Source organism: Gouania willdenowi, chromosome 6 (assembly GCF_900634775.1).
Source record: "Gouania willdenowi chromosome 6, fGouWil2.1, whole genome shotgun sequence".
Taxonomy (NCBI): Eukaryota; Metazoa; Chordata; class Actinopteri; order Blenniiformes; family Gobiesocidae; genus Gouania; species Gouania willdenowi.
Genome location: NC_041049.1, coordinates 67,522,430 through 67,544,584, shown reverse-complemented (window position 1 = coordinate 67,544,584; position 22,155 = coordinate 67,522,430). Strand labels below are relative to the sequence as shown.

At 37.1% G+C, this 22,155-nt stretch overlaps 1 protein-coding gene across 1 annotated transcript; it reads left to right on the top strand.

Moving 5' to 3' along the window:
- The first annotated feature begins 1,441 nt into the window (after positions 1–1,441).
- On the top strand, positions 1,442–18,202 carry LOC114464791 (creatine kinase U-type, mitochondrial-like). The gene is made up of 9 exons (XM_028449350.1): positions 1,442–1,687; positions 5,382–5,580; positions 9,127–9,222; positions 9,736–9,957; positions 10,719–10,804; positions 13,219–13,342; positions 14,735–14,869; positions 16,163–16,288; positions 17,398–18,202. Exons 1-9 carry the CDS (start codon positions 1,542–1,544, stop codon positions 17,509–17,511), a joined length of 1,248 nt encoding a protein of 415 aa, XP_028305151.1. The 5' UTR covers positions 1,442–1,541; the 3' UTR covers positions 17,512–18,202.
- The last annotated feature ends 3,953 nt before the right edge of the window (positions 18,203–22,155 follow it).

Here is a 22,155-nt window from a genome sequence, read left to right as displayed (position 1 = left end):
TCGGCAAAAAAGATAAGTCTCAGATTATATTAGCCTACATTTAAAATCTCTGATATATTTTATTTTCATTGGATCTATTGATGTGGCTTTATAATTTTCTTTAAAAGAAAATATATATATATGTATTTTTTTTTTTTTCCATTCAGTTTTAAAATATGTTTAAAGTTAAAACTTATGATCCATTGATTAATAATAAAGGTCAGTTTTTCTCATACATACTGTTGTTCTAATTTGAGTAATATTGCTTGATCCACAATTTTCTAACATTCCACACAACAAAAAAAGTCTGATCTGATCGATATCGCCTACCCATAATTTACCCATTCTATAATTTATAAAATACACAAGTATATGAATTCATAATAAACCCATTAAATGACAGTATGTACTCCTGGTTATATATAATAGACATGCTTTGTACTTGTGGAATGACAAATCTTATAAGCACTTTTAAATAGCAGTAAGCTACTATTTAAATTAGTGCTGTGATTACAGGGGGATTTTCAGGTCTGAATGTTTCAGGAGCTGATATTTTTGTAATTAAAATTTACGTTATGTGTTTTACACCTTTAAATATCAAAGCCAATCTAAGCGGCTCTAGTACAACCAAAAACACAGCAATAAATCACCATTTCCTTTCGTTTCATTTTTTGGATCTGCTAGGGGTGTTGAAAAAAATTGATTTGGCCATATATCGAGAAATGACGTCGCGCGATTCTCGGATCGATATATATATATTTAACCTTTATTTAACCAGGAAAGTCTTTTCCACTGCAGGAGACAATGGAACAAAGAAGTGCCATGAAACCTGGGCATGTTGACCAGCTTGTGTTTTTTCAATAAGATCTAAAAATAAAAATTACTAACTTTCTGCATTTGTTGTTCTAGGCATATACCTCAGTTAAGTTACACTACAGTCAAAGTTGGTTTAAAAGCCACAGGCAGATTGTGTGTTATTTTTTTATTTTAAGTTGTTGGCACATGGCATGTTAAAGCCAGTGTTTTGTAAAATATGACAATAAAATACATTTAATACATAATGTTCTGATAAAGGTGTACACATTTACAGATCAGTTGTTTCTTCAGTCATATATTTAAAAGAAAATCTCAATAATCGCCTTATACTTTAATGTCGGGATATATCGCATCGTATCGTATTGTAACGATAAGAGTCATATCACCAGATGTCAGGCAATACACACCCCTCAGATCTGCTTTGTTTACCTGCTGAGTACCTCCAATATGGCGACTTCTAGTTTGATGACGCTGTGATGACGCGCCGTGAAAACCCTCTATTTAAAACCCAGTTTAATGGAAATTGTTGTACTTTTTTCTTTTTTCTTTTCTCTCATCTGGAGAAGGCAGAATACTCTGTGGAGTCTTATTTTGAAGGTGGAGCTTTCTGTGCGTATGCTCCTCCTTTATTTCCTGCTCTCCCGCCCTCTTCATTCCTCTGAATCCCTCCATCCCTCCGAGCTCTCATCCTCCTCCTGCTGCCAGGACGCCTTCAACCACAGCTGTTACCGACACTGAATTAAAACATGGCGAGCAGCTTCTCCAGGGTCCTTTCCTCCAAACGGAACCTCGGCATCCTGTCGGTAGTTGGCGGCTCGGTGACGGCGGGGTTCCTTCTGCACCGGGAGCACCTCAGCGCGGGTCCGTCGGTCCGCAGGCTCTACCCGGCCAGGTACCACTGCTCACACACCCTGCAACAAATGTACCCCCTTTTTTTTTAAACGTGATTCAACGACTTATTTCTTATTTAACGCCTATTCTTTATCAAGTTAAAATGTTTTGTCAGCATTTTATACGACGAGAGGTGACCCCATTTATTTCATAGGCCTTATCTATATTTTAATTATGAATTAAAACAAAATGAACAGTGTTTAATGACGTTAGCATGTTTCTGAAAAACACCAGCCATTATTTATTTGCTCTTTCGGTCAAGGTGCCCTTAGGAAACTGTGAAGGAGCTCAACGTCCTTGGAAAAGAAGCAAAATGCGATAAAGCTAAAGGTTTAATCCTCTCACAGTTAGCTGCTGAATCACGTGTGTGTAGTCACAATGTGTGAAATATTAATATATGATTAGAAATGCATGTAATTAGTATGATTAATGAACAAAGTGAATGTAAATTACAGGTCATTAATTCAATGCACCTTTTAGACAGTTTTAGGAAATGCACGTGCAGAGTAATGTTTCTTTATTGTTACTGTTGGTGTAGGGATGGGCAATAAGAAAAAAAACACATTTTATTTTATTTTTTTGTAAAATCACAATTCTATCAACAATTTAGATTGTTCAGACTATTTTGTAAGTTATTTACCAGTAACACAAACCAATGTACCTAATAATCATAGACATTAACTGGGAAAGAATAAAAGATCATTTAAGACAGGGCACTTTTTGAACAATTAGAAAAAAAAATGTATGTAAGCAATTGAGCAAACTTGTTCCAAGTACAATCAACATTAAACAAAAAGGTTGAGATCCAAAACTTCAGGTTCTTTTAGTCCCACACTGTGTTTTTATTTTTCTAAACTTAATATGAATAACTTTAACACAACATCTTTAGAGAACACTTGCCAGATAACAAGGCGGCATATCTGTATAGTGACTTCTTTTATTTTTTTGTGAGGTGACGCACTCATGTTAATAAAATCCTACTTTAAGTAGTCTCTTAAATTCCTCTCTTTCCACAGTTTGGAAACTTTGTAGGATAAAACATTACAGCTTCATTTACTTTAGGCCTGGGTATGGCTGGTCAGTTGTGCCTCAAAAAAAATATCTTTAATTTTTTAAAGATGAATTTGAGTTTTGATTAGATTTTTTTTTTTTTCAACGCACTGCAGACATTAAATATATTGTCAAAAGTGCAAATTTATTGCTGTGATGGTCCTCAAGAGTCAAAATGCTTAGAAAAAATAAAAAGTAAATGAGGCTCTGTCATTCAACAGTTTCAGGTTTTAACCCAGGTTTAAGCAAAAGTGCAACAGCAACTTCACAGTAGCTTACATTTTCTGATGAAGAAATCAGATAACTACATATTTTATAACATATAACATTACAAAAATATTGAACTCTTCCCTTAGCGTCTCAGCATAGTGCGAATAAAGCATTAAACATGCCTGTGGCACACATATCGCCTACTCAAAGGGTCAACAAATGTAAACAATGAGGGGGCTGGCTCACATCGTGCTACGGTACGTGAAAAAGTAAAAAAAAACTGTGGTGGGGAAAAATAAATAAAAAAAGAAAATTAGAACATTAAAAAAAAAAAAAAAAACTCGAATTTGAAAAATAAAAATCGTTTTTATCTACAAATTTGATAAATCGATTTTTTTTGCCTAGCCCTTGGCCTAAGTGTGATGGACCACCAATATTCATATCTCAGTAATTTTCCTCAAAATGGCAATATAAACTCTATTTTTTTTTTCTCAATTTAGTTTGACAAGAAAATCAATACTGAGTAGACTTTTGGCTTTTCCCTTCATTAGGGAAGAAATGTTTGGTTAAATTCTGTAGTTTGGCTTCTTTCAGGGCAGATCTGAGTTGCCGAAAGCTGTTTTTAGAGCACTGAGGCACTGTGGCCCCTTTAAGACAGTCGCAGCAGGGGCCACGTGAGAGGTGTCTGAACAGCTCTTTTGCTGCTGTGGAGCGGCTTCTAATACAGCGAGTTAGTTGTATTACAGAAGAGAAATATTTGTTTCTTCAAACATCTCCCATTGATTCCATATGTTTCATATTATTTTATTATTACAGGAGGTTTGTAGAGCTTTGTGCTGCAGATCTTGTGTTACTGGATTAAAAGACAAATGTACGTGTCCCAGTGCACGGTCGGCTGCTTTATGAGACAGTGAATAGAGATAAGTGAAATAGTTATCTGAATGCCCAGATATAATCATGTGCTCAGATTATTACAGGACCACGTGAGACAGCCACAGACACAGTCTCTAAGCTTCACACGGATACCACAGTATGAAGACACCCACAGTCATCAGCAGGTTCTCTAGGTATTCTCATGGGCCACAAATAGCTCAGCTTGATCAATGTTGGGCCAGGCCATAACAACAACAAAAAAACAAGAAAGAAAAAAAATCCAGTGTTATAGATATGTCATCATGATTCATTTATTACTTATTGCAGATTTGATGTGTTTCTTAAAAGTAGCCTATTGTTCCTTAAAGCAAAGCATTTTGTCCACTGCTAGTTGCTACAAATGAAACCAACAACTTACTGGTTAAGTTACATATTTTATTTTGTATTTTATTTTTGTATTGTTGGAATGTCAGTGCTAAATAAATGTATTAATATGTTTTTAATTGAAGTATTCTTTGAAGCATTAATATTTATTAATGCATTTGCATTGCCTTGATTGGAGTTAGTACACAGTCATAGCCATAAATGCAATCAATTAGAGCTAGGTATCGCCAGGTACCTCGCAGGACTGGGCGGTATACCGGTTCATACCAAATACCGGTGTATTTGATGACACAACTTTTGGAACGCTACGCTGCGCCGCGTTTCAGACCGAACCCTTAAACGTTGCACTTCTAAATAGGAAGGTAAACAGTAGCTCTCTGGTGTTAGTTGTGGTGTAAATCATACATGTAAACAGATAAGAAAGACACAATTGAAGGTTCTGAAGCAGCATGTGAGCATGTGCCTGCGTGCGCATGCCTCTGCTACAGAAGAACGACACTCACGGACACGGAGGCACTGTCAGCTTAGCATGTCGGCAGTTCGGCAGTAATACTCAAAAAGAGAGAGCAAAGGATCGCAATTTGTAATTCCTATAATGCGGAAATAAGTCCTGGTGGAGCTGCAAACCAAACGCAGCTCCACCATAACAAACCACCACACTGCTTAGTATGCAGCATTTAAGCTAGAAATCAAGATAATGCTAAAGCTAAGCTAGCGTGGCAAAGAGCCATTGGGCTTCTGTTGCAAACTTGTATTACTACTAGTGTGGAATTATTCTAGACTATTCACTCATCGTGACAGTAAAACAGACCATCCTAAGTCAATATACAGCAGTAATTCCTCTCTCAACCAGTAGAAAATGCTGTGAACACCTGATTACGCATGGAAAAAAAAAATAACATCATATACCGTGAAACCGTTAGAATTTTGAAAAATACCGTAATATACATTTTTGGTCATACTGCCCAACCCTAGTACCATATCGCGATATTTCTAGTTTCGGCCAAGAATTTTCATTTCGGTGTATTCCTAATTATTTCCCTTGAGCATGCATGATTATTGTCCTGTTATGTGTTAATTAACAAATTGAGAAAGCATCTACAGTATGTAAAAAAAAAAGAGAGAGAGTCTCTCAGTCAGGTTTCACAATGTGTTATTTTGCATGTGTATTTGTGCAGTGCGGAGTATCCTGACCTGCGCAAACACAACAACTGTATGGCCAGTAACCTAACACCCACCATCTACTCCAAGCTGTGTGCTAAAGTCACCCCCAATGGTTACACACTGGACATGGCCATCCAGACAGGAGTGGATAACCCCGGACACCCCTTCATCAAGACTGTGGGGATGGTGGCAGGAGACGAGGAGTCTTATGAGGTCAGACATGATTTCAACTTTTAAATATTCCCATCAAGCTAATGTATTTTACTATAGAGGACTAAAGGTCTGTAGCTGTGTCATCTCTGTTAAGGGTTGGCTCTTTATCTCCTTCGTATTCTCATCTACTCCTATGAGTGAGATCAGTTTGGCTTTAGCATCCAAGACCCCGTCCACACGGAGACGGGTTGTAGTCTAAACGGTCAAGTTTTTTCATCCAAACAGCAACAAAGATTTGGAAGCCGAATACGATAACTTTTGAAAATGGGTCCCAGAGTGGGTAAATCTATGAACACCACCCGCTGGGGTGTCGTGCGGACGCCTATACGCATACTCTACAAACAATGACGTCATAGCCCCACCTCTCTCTTAACCCGCATGCGCGATCCCCACAACAACAACAGTAGCAATAGCAACAAAGCAGCAGCTCTACCTTGTCGTCGGTCCACAAGCAAACCTCCTGTTATGTCTTTGCATCCATCTCTTTCCTCTTTTCTTTTGTATGTCCTGTTTTTTTGTAACATGAGTTTTATGCACATCCTCGAGTTTATTCTTCTTCTTATTCCTCTGTATTTACGGCAGAGTGGACAACACAAGGCATATTACTGCCCTCCACTGGTCATTATTTTAAGACAGTGGCTATCCGTACGGTTGCCGTATCATTATACCGACATTCTATCCGTACGCATCACCCCTACTTGGTCAGTTTAGGTCACGTGACTAAGACTAAACCTTACCCGAAACCTAACCCTAAAAATTGTTGCGATATTGGGTTATAACCTAAACTGAACCCTAACCCTAAGACGCTACGTACTTGTACTTCGGTAACTGTACCAATAGCACCAGGAGTTGTCCGTACGGCAACCGTACAAATAGATAATTATTTTATTGCCTAGATCCTCCAGTGTTCCTGTGTCATGCAGGAACTGTAGCACAGCCTTAAAAATCGTCTGGTGGTTCTCTTTATGACCAAATAAAGAAAAAATAGAAAAAACCTTGACTCCTAATCCAGACATGCTTCCAAGTAGATGCTGTCTTTCTCTCTGTGTCTTCTTCCCTGTTTTGATGTATTTCTGTGGCAGTGTTACAGCCCCACATACTGGCCTACAGCTTTTTCCGCCTTTTTGTGTGGACGCACACATAATTACCCTTTTTAAGGTTTTGTCTCCATGTGGACGGGGCCCAAGTTTCTGAAGTATCTAAGCAATTAAGGAAGATTGATCAATCTTATGTACCAGATATTGGAGATCATTTACTCTAACTGTAATGATACAACTGTTAAGCTATCATTAATATGTATATTTTGTAATCTTATTTACTTAGGAATCAACAAACTACTCTCATCCATCATCTGATAGTCTAATCATGAACTTTGCCCGCGTCGGTATCGTTATAAATTAATTTCTGCCATAATGTTGCAATCTCTGTCAATGAAACACTTGATATACTATAAGTCACGGCTCTGAAGAAATTAATGGATGGGTCCTCCCTGTGTTAATCGCAGAGGTGTGGAGTTCTGATTTAAAGTTGCCTGATAGTTTGTGGTATTACAATTGTAACCAGAGGTTTGCTGGTTCTAATCCAACCTGGGCCAGCACTGTGGGATGTTGGAGCAAGTCTTTTTTACCCTAAGGCCTAACTACTCGTGTTGTACGTCGCTTTGGATAAAAGCATGATCCATCTGCTAAATGAAATTGTGTTATTGTAAAAAGAAAAAAAATGTAGTTTTACTGATAAAAAGCAGCTATTGTATATCAAATAATCTGGTGTCAAACTAAAGGTTTGTTGACCTTTGAAACTCAACGCGCAAGTGTTAGATTGAAAGTGTTCATGAACTGCTTTACTAAGAGTTTTGACTGGCTTTTCTAATTAAACTTTTATGACCTGGTTGGGTTCGGCTTTTTGCCTATCTCGTTGTTCTTGTCCCTGCTGTGTGTGCCAGTTATGTGTGGCACCTATTGCTCTGCTATCTATGACATTACCTTTAGGATATTGACCGACTAGTTAATCTTTGACTTATGAAATCAGCAGATATATTCAGTTTGATCCCAGAATTGTACAAAGGTTGATCCTACACAGTGGACGCAATGACTGGCATGTTAATGTGATTCTTTGTCGTTTAAACGGGCTTTGTGGTTCTCTGATTAAGTTTTCTAGATCCACCTAAGAGCAAGCTGTGACCAAATCTGGTTTTTAATTTCAACAGACACACAAAAGTATGCTGCAGTTAGAGGTATATGAAATGTATCATGATATGAGTTATTATCACTGTCGAGTGTATAAGCAGCTATTAAATAGAATTTTGCAGATTGCTGACAACGTTTCTTCTTTCAAAAATGTTGTATATTAATAACAAATAAATAACAATGGCAATTTTAAAACGAAAATGACGCCACTTAATGAAATACTTGTATCCCACTGCAGCAAATTGGGTCCTGACCAGAAGCTTTGCTCTTGCAGATCCTTTGATGTCTGTTTAGATGTTTAAAGTGACCACCAAATCTGTTCTCTTTCTTTACCAAGGACTGAGCACTCTATCACTTGGTTTGAATGGATTACCTAATACTTTAATGAACTAGTTTCATCATCTGTAAATGAAAGCAGAACTAAGTAACTTTCGCTTAGCGCTCCCCTAAAAGTCCCTTTTGGTTATGTCACTGTAGTAAACACTCCGCACCCCGAGCCAGCAGCGCCTCCCTCCCGCGACAGTGAGACGGGCAGCAGGAGGATTCAAAACGTACCGGGGCAAAATTAAAGTGGTTAATCTTGAATAAGCATATACATTCTGAGTTAACTCCTCCTTTAGAAACTCAGTAAGTTGATCATTTATACCGTAAAAACGGTAATGTTTATGATAAGGGAAGTGATCAGCCAGTTGTCTCACCTGCGCAGACACACACACACACACGTTCCCTGGTAATGACATCACTGGAGCGATGAAGTAACCAAAAAGCCCCACTGTGTTCAAGCAACTCATCACGGGCGATTGAAGTGACTGCTGTCGCTACAGTCGCGTTTGGTGTGAACTCACCTTTAGTGTGTATTGGGCTGTCATAAAGCAGTACGTGTTGTCGCGAGAACAAGAACAGAGCTGCGAGACTAACACCCCCCCCCCCCCCTTTTCTGTTTGCCCCTTTGTTCACTAACCCCAATCAGTCGAAGCGGGTGGCTGCCACCTTTGAACCCGGTTTCCCTGGAGATTTCTTCCTACAAAAAAGAGGGAGTTGTTTCTTCCCACTGTCGCTAAATGCTTGTTCATGTGGAACTTGTTGGGTTTTTTTCTTTTTACTATGGACTTTATGTTTTGTTCAGCGCTTTGAAATGACTGTTTTATTTTGCGCTACATAAATAAAGTTGAATTGAATTGAATTGAATTACGAGGAGGATTTATTAAGGTGAAAAAGTTACTTAGTTCTGCTTTAATTGTTGACCTGTCCTTTGAGATGATACAACAATATAATGAAAGTTTCCTGGTCCCTAGTCCAAAATGTGCTCTCCCATGGCTACATGTGTGTATCCATTCTTTTTTCTCTGGGTGTGTTTTAGGTGTTTGCAGATTTGCTGGATCCTATCATCAAAGAGAGGCACAATGGTTACGACCCTACAACAATGAAGCACCCCACTGACCTGGATGCCAGTAAGGTGTGACTGCAGCTTTCAATTCAAGCCTATTTAGTGAGCATGTAGGAGACATCCTCACTATTGTTATTTGTTTTTTCTTTTTCAACCCATTTAATAGTTTTTCAACCTTTTCAACCAATTTAAACTTTTTTTCAATTTTTTCATTTTTTAATAAACTTTTTCAACCTTATTTGTAATGTTAAGCTTTTGCTAGGTTATTGCCATTGCTAAGCAAATGTTAACGCTATGTTATTGCTATTACTAGGCTAATGCTAAAGTTAGGCTAATGTTAATATTAGCTAATGCTAATTTTAATGCTAGCTAATGTTCATATTAATGCTGGCTCATGCTAATGCTAGTTAATATCATTGCTAGCTAATGCTAATGCTAACCAATGCTAAGGAAATGTAGTGTGACGCGGGCTAGGACCTGCATTTTCAAGTTTTTCTTGCATTTACAACTGTTGCCAAAGCCCAGTATGGCTTTCTAACAGCTTTCTGTTTTTACTGTTTTCTCGGCCCATCGTTGTTTCAGATTCATTCAGGCCAATTTGATGCCAAGTACGTCCTGTCATCCAGGGTGAGGACTGGCCGGAGTATCCGAGGGCTCAGTCTGCCACCAGCTTGCACCCGCGCTGAGCGCAGGGAGGTGGAGAGGGTGGTGGTGGACGCCCTCGCTGGCCTAAAGGATGATTTGAATGGGAAATATTACAGCCTTACCCAAATGACGGACGAAGAGCAGCAACAGCTCATTGATGTAAGTGACGTGAGGATAACGCAATCTTAAGCTGGTGGTTTTCAATGATTAATATTATCTATCCTACTTTATTTTCTACTACTGCAATGTGTGTGTATCTGATCACTATTTTTAACTTAATTATTCACTTATTTAACATTTATTCTTTCTCTCATCTTTGTTAAATGTTTTTTTTTTCTGTGGCTGTAACAAAAGCAATTTCCCCCTGGGATTAATAAAGGAATTCTGATTCTGAAACCAAAATATTAAACGTGATGATGTTTGAGGTGTAAATACTCCAACAGCGAGGAAGATGAGGTAATAATGAATAAAAGTAAAGGGGAAACCAGATTACAAATATGCAAAACATAATTTTCATACCTTTTGACTTGGTGAAATACTGCTTTGATAAAAACTGATTACCAAGAAATTTTGACTAACTATTACAAATGCAAACCCCCTCTCCAGCATTTATTAACCACTTTCAAAATAAAAGCAAAAAATTACATGTTTTTCTACACAGGCAAAGGCCTGCAAACCACCGAAAATATGTCCTGACCCAAATTATAGAACCAATGTTTAAATGATTTCCTTGAAATGCTTAAAAATGAGATATAAAACACAAGCTGCGTTTAATTGTATAATGTGTCCAAGGCACTTGCTTTTATTCCTTTAAAGCTGTTTGTGGTTAGACATCAGCAGATAATATCAGAGCTTTGCGTTTTAATACTTGTTTAATTCCCACATGACTTTAAACGCGCTATTATCTGTTTGTACTGTAGGACCACTTCCTGTTTGACAAGCCTGTGTCGCCCCTTCTGACATGTGCTGGCATGGCCCGTGATTGGCCAGATGCCCGCGGGATTTGGTGAGTGACATATAATCAATGACGAATCTTTTTATTTGTTTTTGAACAGTCACAAAATTAGAAGGAAAAACATAATTTCAAATCACACGGGGTCACAAGTGTATTTTCCAGCATGTCTCCTGTCATTGTAAATATATTTTAGTAAATATTTTTCTTTACGGTGTACATGTTCAGCTGGAAAATTGAATTGCACAAGTACAGTTTATTGACATTCAACAGTATATTATATCCCCAAATTTCTGTATTTATGCTTTTCCACTAGTTCTAGAATAGATTCTATTTATTAACATTTATTGATCCACAATTTATCCAGCATTGAATAAGCTGATTCAAATATTTACTTTTAACTCTAGGGGTATTAAAAAAACAGATCAGGTTTTTCCATGAAAACTTCCTCTATTTTTGAGAACAAAATATTTTTGCTAATTATTAGACTTTTTTGTAATTTTTAATCTGATTTTATCAATCATCCTGTAATAATATGATCAGTGTACATGTGCATAGGTCCTGAATAGGATTTCTCTCTTGCTGAGCTGTTGTGGAGGTGTATTAGCAATGTCATCAAAGGCCTCCTTAGCATTCAACTCCAGGAATAGGCCAGTGCAAAGTGTTCTTTAGCCAAAATCAATCAGCACGCTCCTATTTCTACCTTCTCCCAGCAGCCTCCCTTCTTAATAATTCACCTCCTGGTCCCCACTCCATCATCTGCTCTTTTAAATTTACTGGCATCTCTTCTTCTCGTACTTGATCTCTTCTCATCATCTCCTTTTGTGCAGACCATCTGTCTTGCCTTCTTTCTCAGGACCATTATGTAAGCAGTCAATGTGACTTCTGACTTGGACTGTTTGTCTCTCAAACCTTTGCAGAAACACCGGCAGAATAGACTTTATTCCCCTTTTACGTCTCCCTCAAATCCTAGTCTTATCTACAAGAAGTAGGGCAACTTCAGAATCAGTTTCACGTTTCTCAACGTCATAATATTTAATGTCTTGCTACAACCAAAAACAACAGGAACTCATTCAGGGGCTTTGTTTAGTGGTTAGTGTCTGTAATAGTAAGATCCTGAGGAAACTGTGACATTTGAAAGCATACAAGAGTTAGTAATGAATCTAAAGGCTCATCTGTCCTTCACTTTATTCATTTTATCTTATGCACAGTCAATTTATAATTAGATTCTTTATAAGCATTGACTCTATTTTATTACTGAGTTGAAAGTATGTATTCATATAGTGGGAGGAGCTTAAGTAGAGTTGTCAATGATGGCCAAATGAGTATGTGTTTGAAGGTTGGACGTACAAAGAGGTGTACATACTGTGTACTCTGTAGTGTTATAAAGGGGTTTATTTACATGTGCAATCTAAAATAGCATGTGTGATTTCCCTGGTTTAATTCTATGGGACATGCGCATGATAAATGTGTTTGTTTGTTGTTGTTTTTTTTACTCATTTTTATATTTTTTTTGTTTGGTGTATTTTTCTGCAATGTATGTTTTTTGGATTCGTTATGTGTATTTTTGTTACTTCTATTGTCTTTTTGTGCATTTTTTGTATAATTATTGTTTTTTGTTGCCATTGTAGTGTGATTCTGGAGTCTTTTTGTGTATTTTTGTATATTTTTTGGTGTAGTTTTGTGCATTTCTGTTGTTATTCTGTTTGTGTATTTTTTGTATAAATATCTAGTTTTGTGTATTTTGAGTCATTTTCATTCATATTTTTGTTGACGTTCGGTGTATGTTATATACACACACACACACACACGCAGAACTTCCTTGATTTATTAGAGAGATTGTTTTCCAAAATAATGCTTACCGTAGTTAAGTTGTAGAGAGTTGGGTTGGTTGTGAACACAATATTCCTTCTTTTTTCTTATCAATAAAAGAAGTTCCATAATTTTTTATTTAATATTAACCCACTTATTATTACTTACGTTCGGAAATCCAGTCTTTAAATGTGTGTAATCATCACAAGAAACGATTTTTTGTTCTTACTGTTTTAAATACGGTACATAAATCAATTTAAAAGCATTATCAAAGATGAGAAGACATTGATCGACACCATGGTCAGTTTCTGTGCTAAGCAGTGTTTTTAATATAGACAGGCAGGTGTGTGGGGGTGTGGTCATCCCTAGCCAAATAAATGGCCTTTGAAATGGACTTTATAATTTGTGGACACTCCACACTATAATTTTTCTGTCTTTTCTTCTTAATATATGAATGTGTGTCATAGGTTAAAACTGTATCACATAACCTTCACGAGTGACAACACAATGTTAATCAGCTCAGTGCAGATACAAGCATTATTTTTACCAGAATGTGAGCTGTGTGTTTATGTCCTCCGTTAAATCATCTTTTTTTTTTAATCCATAGTGCGGACAAGAATCAATAGTGTGTAACTGCATAACCTCTGCATGTGCAGGCACAACAACGAGAAGACTTTCCTCATCTGGATCAATGAGGAGGACCACACCAGGGTGATCTCCATGGAGAAGGGAGGAAATATGAAGAGGGTCTTTGAGAGGTTCTGTAAAGGCCTCAAAGAGGTGAGACAGTGTTTCTGTGTACGAGTAGGGCTGCACGATTATTATGGCCAAAATGATAATCACCATTATTTTGCTCAATATTGTAATCACGATTATAATCACAATTATTGATCATATTAGGAAAAAAAATCTCTTTTTATTGCACTACTTTTAAACGAACAATATGTGTACAGTTTGCAGTGCAAAATTAAACTTTAAAATGGAATTATAATTTTAAAAATAATTTAAAAACTATTACCCTAAAAATGTAAAATGTACCAAAGGCTAACTGAATAAATACACTACTCCATAGTGCAGAGCCCATATTTTATATGTAAATATTGCAGACGATCAGGTTAATTGAATCATAGCAACCAAAATCGTGGTCACAATTAAAATGTGATTAATTGTGCTGCCCTATGTATGAGTGTGTTTTTTTAGAACAAATCTGAACGCAAGCACCGTAAAGATCTGAAAGTGACACTGAGAAAAAATAGACAAGAAAATTGTTTTCATTTCCAGTTTTGATGACATGTTTTCTTCCCAGTGAAGGCTAAAGCACAATAAATCCCGCTGTATGAGATGGTAAAATATATACAAGAAAACAGGGCTTTAAGAAGGCTGTGGTCCATTAGGTCTGATGAGACAACAATAGTCCCTCAGTGCGCTCATGGACTGAATGCTTGTTGAAGCGAGACTTTGCTTTCACTGATTTCCATGTACTACCTCAAAACACATTTTCAAAACAAGCCCATTATCAATGCACTCCAATAATAAAGTGTTCAGCTTTATTCCAGCAGATGCCAAACAATGCATAACGCGTACATGCCCAGGGCTCAGTTAAGAGTAATGTTAATGCTGCATTCGGAACCCGGATAAATCCGACAAATCAGAAAAGTGCAATAAAACGGCCCTTGATTTCAGGACCCCGACTCAGGAATTCAGGCAGGATCCTAGCAGCCCGAAAAATGGCGGCGCACACCGTGAAATGTAAACAGTCACTTTCTCCTCAACTTTTACTTTTATGTGTCGTTTAATTTGGTATTTGTGTGACTAAAAGTGTCGTATAACTTTGTAGTGGCATTTCCATCCCCACTCTGTTCATTTGAATGCCTCTGTATGTAAGAAGTGATGACCGTATAGTTTAATGCATTCTTTCTACAGTCTATGATTCAATGACGCATGCAGGATTCTCCTCACTGGTGCGTTCAAGTCATACTTCAAGTATATGAAGTTTCTCTCTCTCTCTTATAGAGCGAACATATTTCCCCAGCAGGCATTTTTGCTCCTAAAAAAATATCAAAACAAACATGAGCTTGCTGTAGACAGTCATGTTTTCCGAGCTCACTGAATGATTCTGAGTGTGAGTGGTTCTATATATGGTACAATCTTATGAGGTTGTGACTCTGTCAGGTGGAGCGTCTGATCCAGGAGAAAGGATGGGAGTTCATGTGGAACGAGAGGCTGGGTTACATCCTCACCTGCCCCTCCAATCTGGGCACGGGGCTGAGGGCGGGGGTCCATGTCAAACTGCCACGGCTCAGCAAGGTAACATTTCAGCACCTCTTCATAACAACATGACATTTGATAAGTGTTGCTTAAAGCCACTGCTTTTTTATGATGTAGGGGAGAGTGGGGTAAGATCAGCCATTTTTCATATACAGGATCACTACATCAAGGCAATCCTAGTTTTGTCTTTAACTAAAATATCTACATCTTTTTCAGGATGTTGTTCAACTTACCCCGTGTATGGGTAAATATTAATATAATATTTAAAACATATAGGCTACAGTCAAAATACTTTTATTAAGTGTATAGACTAAGTATTTACCCCTGGCCAAATTGATCAACTTACCCCAGAGCTAAGTTTATTACCTCACGTTGTAGCTCATATATACCACAATTGATGTATAAAACATGTTTAGATTTATTTATTTTAATCCAAACCCAATTCTCATGAAAGTTATGATCGACTAAATTCACTTTCAAGAGTGAAAAATGCTTTTTTTGGAAATAGATGTTGAACCACTTTACCCATGTGGTTCTTAACTTCACAGACTCCATGAAATAATACTTTCCTCCAAAACATGTGGTCACATGATCAATGTTTGTTACCGTTTCCAAGCAACAAGGGGTGGCTCAACTGACCCACCCCTGACTTATTGATCAGACTTTAAAAAGAAATAAAATGCATTTCAATATAAAATATGTTTTGTGTTGCAGTTTCACACTTTTGTTATAAAAAGAAAATGAGACAATGTGCAGATTATTTGTTTAACACTAGGTTGAGTAGTTATAAAGCTCAAAGTATTCTGTTTCTGAGGGAAGTTAATCTTGTTTCAGGGACTTGTTTTAAACATATAACATTCTATCTTTATAAACATGCCCTTGAATATGTCAAATTTGCTTTTTTTTTTAACTTAAAGTCATAAAATAAAGTGTGGTAATCAGGTGGTTATCATCATCATCACCTGCAGATTCTGTTTAATGTGCACAGGAACATTATATCTCAATTGTACAATACAAGTGAAAGTAAGCACACTGTTTCATATCATTTTTTTTCTTCTTTTTAACAAAATATAAAGTAAAGTACAACAACAAATATATAAAAAAAGGGGGGGGGGGGGGGGTTACACTTCCTTAAAAAAGTTAATAAATGTTTGCCACTTTTGAAATAATTTGTCAGTCATACCTTTCTTGGAATATCTAATCTTTTCAACTTTCAGAAAAGACATGACCTCATTTATCCACTGAGTGCTGGACGGGGAACTTGTTGACTTCCAGTGCATCACCTGCAGATTCTGGATGTAATTGTTAATAAATATTTTTGTGACCATCCAGGATCCTCGGTTCAATAAGATCCTGGACAACCTGCGCCTGCAGAAGCGAGGGACGGGAGGCGTGGACACAGCTGCAGTCGGGGGAACCTTTGACATTTCCAATCTGGACCGCCTTGGACAGTCTGAGGTAAGAGTCTGAAGCATAAATGTACACAAGTAATGAGACTTGAGATAACAGAAAAACATTACTCAGAAACTAATTGTCGGGTTTTGATTAAATCATTAATCATTAATTCGGGGCTTTCGCCTTTAATTGGCCATGTAATGTTAGTACATTAATGGAATTCCTCCTCTGCATTTAACCCATCCCTGAGGAGCAGTGGGCAGCCATTTTGCGGCGCCTGGGGAGCAGTTCGGGGTTAAGGGACTTGCTCAACATCCCACAGTGACGGCCTTGGTGAGGCTTGAACCGGCAACCCTCCGATTACAAGCCCAGTGTCCTTAACCACTAGGCCACCACTCAGGAATGAGCCCAAATGGATGAAGGAAGAACTGATTAGATTTTTGGGATGATCTGGATCAATATACTGACTCTTTTTTTTGATTCTGTGCAATTTTTTCAATCGTTGTACTCGTACTTGTAAACTGTGCAACTCACTTGCAGAGTCCGAATGTTCACATTTCACGATTCATGTTCTCACACTATACGGACCTATACTCTGGCACAACTTGACTGCTCACACTAGGATCCATACACGACACGTAGGGGTCTTATTTCTGGAAATGCAATGTAAAAAAGAGAAGGAGAAGCATCTCCATTAAAACAGAAGAAGAAGAAGAACCCGGAAGTGGAGAGACTCTCGCGAATTTTAGCAAAAAGAGCTTCAAAAAGAAAAGTCGGCCCTGTGATAGACCAGGAACTGACTGGGCAAGACTGTCCGTCAATTTTACAGCGGTCCTACGGTGTTTGTGCATGCGCAGTGTGAGAGTTTGAGGTAAGCCGTTCCGTGGCACTGCCTCAACAGTGATACCCTGACGAAGGGCGACCAGGATTTCAAACATGTTTGATTTTCTTGCGACCATACAATTGCTGATCGGGAGCTGGTCGTGAGGTGTTAATCGCTTCTCGCAATACCATGTGTTCTACACCATGTATACTACACGATGCACGATACACGATTTAGCCGAGACTCAGCCCGATCCCAAAAATAGACGCACAACGAGTGAAAAATTGGCTGAAAATGGGCCAAAAATCGCACAGTTTACGCCCGCCTTAAGAGTGTTTGTCCCCCTCAGGTCCAGCTGGTGCAGACGGTGGTAGATGGCGTAAACTACCTGATTGAGTGTGAGAAGAAACTGGAGAAAGGCCAGGACATCAAGGTGCCCCCACCCCTTAAGCAGTTCAAGTAGACACTTAGCCCTCATGTGTTCATCCTCATCCTCACACTCTCACATCAGCCTTTGTACATAGATATTACAAACATCTATGGCTCTGGTCAGTCACTATTACTTGTATAATCCATCCTCAGCTCCATCTAACTATAACTATGTTATAATCTAAGAGTAACTGTATGACTAAACCCCCCTTCAGTGACACGATACTGCATTTGACCTCAAACACTTTTAAGCTTTTCTTAAAATGGCAGCAAACAATAATAAAAATGAGCTAACTACAAGGTTAAAGACACTTATAATCTCCATGTCTGCCTCTGCATGGCCAAGCAGTATCCAAGGCTCTGCCCCTATCTAAAGATCCCTCCCTGCATGTCCTGACCTCAGCCCACCTCCACCCCCACCCCACTGCTGCCTAGTCACATCTAGTGCTTTCTTGGTTCTACCATTTGTACTGGGTGCTCTTCATTGTTGATTGTGTGTACATATTTTCACCGTTTTGAGTGGATTGGAATGTAACGATCTCTCATTCTGAAGAGACGAGAACTGTTCAAATGATTTATGTGTTGTACAACACACTGGTTTTAAAGGTTTGAATGACTCGCACTGGCCAACGCAGGCTGTGAACAACTGAAGCAATACCATTTTATTCATACTTGAATGTCACGCTGTTGTGTATTTTAATAAATAAATCATCTATTTAACTGTACCTCTTGTGTTTGAAATCAAATTTTTGACTGTTTGTGTTACAAGCTGTTTTTGCAGAAACGGGAAACCTACTCTTTGTGGTAGCCATGGTAACCAAGCCAAGCAATGGTTTCTTTTTGGATGCCTCAGTAATGATTTAACAAGGTCCTTTTATAAGATGGTCTACTCATAACATGCTACGATTACAATAGAAGAAGAAATGTGGGGAAAAATGAGCTATTTAGCCCAGCGCGTTACTTTTTATGGCCCATTGTTGAGCCATGCAACACTCCAACCAACACGCAGTCAGTGAATGTGTTTTCTAACCAGGGTTGGGGGTCAATTATAATTGTAATCACGTAATTGATAATTAATTACAATTATGGCATAATTATAATTGTAATTTTGAAAATTTGATGCTGTCGTAATTGTAATTAAGTTGTAATTGAAATAATTGACTTTGTAATTGTAATTGCCATAATAATTCTATGAAAATTGTCAAATATAATTTATATATTTCATTATTATTATTTACCGTAAAACTTTAGAACCATGTCACATTTCTACACATACAGTATGTAGTTAACAGTTATTAAAATATTATGTTTCATATCAAGCTTTCCCACATTTTACCATTTAAAAATCTTTAAATCGAGCAATACACTGACACAAAAAAGGCTCAGATGTCCACACCAAACATATTAAAACCTATATTTTCATTGATTAGGAAGCATAACAAGGTAACTAATAAATAGGAAAGAAATTGGATGTCAGTTATTGTTTTTAATGTATTTTACAGCTGATTTAGGACCAGTTATAAGAGATGCTAACAGAAAGCTAACACAGGATGAAAGCTGACTTTTATTAAGTTATTTATTTCAGGTTCAGTAATTGTGATTGATTGTAATTGAACTTCAGTAATTGAGAATGTGATTGTGATTGGCTTTCTGAGGATACAAAATGGAAAAAAAATGCTGGTCACTGTAACAGTAATTGAATTATAATTGAATATGGGTAATTGAAAGCGTAATTGTAACTGAAAAGTGCAATTGACCCCAACCCTGTTTCTAACCATATTTTTTCCTTTTATCACACATCTGAAAAACACCACATCGTCTGTTATTGGGTAAAAAAAAATGAAATCCTCACACCAGAATAAAATGTGACAAACTCTGAAGAATTTTTGTTGGAATCTGTTTATTCTCTTCATTGTCAGGAGGACTTTGTCACGCTTGGAATGAATGAGTATTTATTGTCTTAGTATGAATGAGAAAACAGTGATTACAGTGTGAAAACAACACAGAGCTGTCAGTGTTCTGATGACACACGACTGAGGGGTGAAGCGTAGGCCTCCCAAAGCCTGGTGAAGAATCTGTTTCTCTCTCTTTTTAAGAATTTATGACGAATGTCTTCATGTCCCAAAAAACATCTTTATCCTCCTCTCTCTCTCTCTCTCTCTCACCCAGTAGTCAGATCACGTCACTTGTATAATTCCCCTGCCCTATCATCTCCTTTTCTCCTTCATGATACAGATATGGGTAAGGAGTAAGCTGGTTGCCATGACAACCTCTGCACTGAGGCAGGAAGGAGGGGATTTTTAGTGGATAACAGAAAGAACATCTGATAGAAAGTGACAGCCAGGGTTGGGGTCAATTACATTTTCCCATTCCAATTACGTTTTCAATTATCTATGTTCAGTTACAATGAAATTATGATTACAGTGACCAGCATTTTTTTCCAACTACAATTATTTTTTTAACCTCAGAAAGTCAATTACAATTACTGTGTGTTCTCAATTACCAAAGTTCAATTACAATTCATGAGCCTGAAATAAATAACCTGTTAGCCTTCCTCTTGTGTTAGCTTTCTGTTAGCATCTCTGATGATAACGGGTCCTAAATCAACTGTAAAATACACTAAAAACAAATATCTATCATCTTATTTATTTCCTATTTATTGATTACCTTGTTAGGCTTCCTCATCAATGAAAATATAGGTTTTAATATTTTTGTTGTGGACGTCTGAGCCTTTTTGTGTCAGTATACCCCTAAGTTTCTGCCTGTTTCATATTCTTTTCTGTCCATTTAATGCACTTTTCTCAGCTCGTTGGGACCATCATCACCAGTGTTTTGACCCATATTTCAATGGGAGTAGTGGGTGACAATCTGTAAAAGGTGATGCTACAGATGGAGGATCAATCAGTGAATCATGCACATAAAAATGTGTTTAATGTATCTTATCAATAAACTAAATATGCCTTTTCTTCTCCCAAGTTTCTTTTTATGCCTTTGTTTGTTTGATTGTTTTTCCTTTTTTTTTCTTTATATATATTTATATTCATTTTATTTCTAAAAATGTAATAAACCTAACAACTGGTGTTTATTAATTTTTTTTTTCATCCATTATTTTTGTTTGATTACTCTCTATTTCTCAACTTTTTTATATTTATTTTTTCACTTTTTTTGTTTTCTCCTGTTACATTTTCTGTTTTTTTTTTTTCGTTTTCTCTTTTTTTCAATTTTTAACATTTTTTTAATCTCAGCCATTGGGACTTATCCAGTATCATGTACTGTACATGTAAATTAGGTTTGTTTTAATGGCACACTGGTCTCCCTATGTAGTTATACATTTTTAGAATGGTACCACATGAATAATACTGTTTTGTTAAATTAATTCACGGACCCGAAAGCTATGGCTCGAGGACCCCTAGTTTGAGAACCACTGATGTAACACCTGAGAATAGATTTGATTGTGTCACACTGTAAAACAGATTTTGTAGGTTAAGTTTAAGGCAGATTGAATCACCAACCACACAGCACTGGATACCAGAGATCATTTCACTGTGTGGACAGAAAGAAAGTGACACATCATGTGATATTTGATGATCTTTTATCTAATGTTTCCACCTCAGCTGTTCATTTACAGTCAACAGTACGTCAGCTGCACCTGATGAAGCTCAACTATGAAGCACAGCGATAATAAGATGATCTGTCGTGCTTTTTTTTATGCAATCTCACAAATGCTTTTTGGACCAAAATAAAACGATGGGATGCCTTTATTCTTATAACATTCACCTGTTCTTCTACAACAGTTATTTATGTTTACGCTCTAAAGATGTTGCGATTCCATCATCAGTGGACAAACTAACAATAACAACAACAGATCATTTGGTAAGAATCCCAATCTGTCAAATTAATAACCATTTTGAGAACTATTGTTGTGATGTTTTTCTCACTTCTTGCATGTGTATGTATAGTTTATGTTTTTGGACAGTGAGAGAAAAATGGAGTAAGCAGGTAAAGCAGCCTGCGCGCTCATCACCAACATGAACAAAAAGATTAGGATATGGACACGAGCAGCATTAGCCACTATTTATTTAGAATGTCCCAATGTAGATTGAAAATAATTTAATTTGTGAAATCCAAATCATCACAATCATACAGTAGCCTGCTGGAACACAACTTGCTAATGTCATGTAAAAATGGAAGCAGAGATCTTATGAATTAGGAACAGCCTTAGGGCGTCAAACTAATTTTAGTTCAGGGGCCACATACAGACCAGTTTGATCTAAAGTGGGCCACATATTTCAGCAGTAAAAAGAGCAATTTCAACATTAATGTGCCCTAATTTGCACTTCCATGTATAAATTACATAAGAAATATATGACCAACAATAGAATCAAGCATTAAGTGACCTTAAACTTAAATTCACTTACATTAACTTAATATTATAAACATTTTTTATTTAATTTAGTAGAATATGTTGAGGAAATTTGCAGGATTTCGAAAATAACTTATAAATATATATTTTAAAAGAGCTTTTCTTATTGTCATTGTGCAAGATAAATCATACAACAAAATTGTAGCAGCATGGAATAGTGTTACGACATATATAAAAAATAAATAAGAATAAAATCTTAACAAATTAAAAGCACATAAATATCTACATACAGTGCAAATGCTACATAGTGCCACA

Bases quoted from the DNA above. Each gene is read 5' to 3' on its own strand.
- LOC114464791 (XM_028449350.1), top strand. From the start codon at position 1,542: ATGGCGAGCAGCTTCTCCAGGGTCCTTTCCTCCAAACGGAACCTCGGC. The intron at 10,805-13,218 runs GTGAGTGACATA...CTGCATGTGCAG, and splicing joins CCAGATGCCCGCGGGATTTG to GCACAACAACGAGAAGACTT. The intron at 14,870-16,162 runs GTAACATTTCAG...GTGACCATCCAG, and splicing joins AACTGCCACGGCTCAGCAAG to GATCCTCGGTTCAATAAGAT.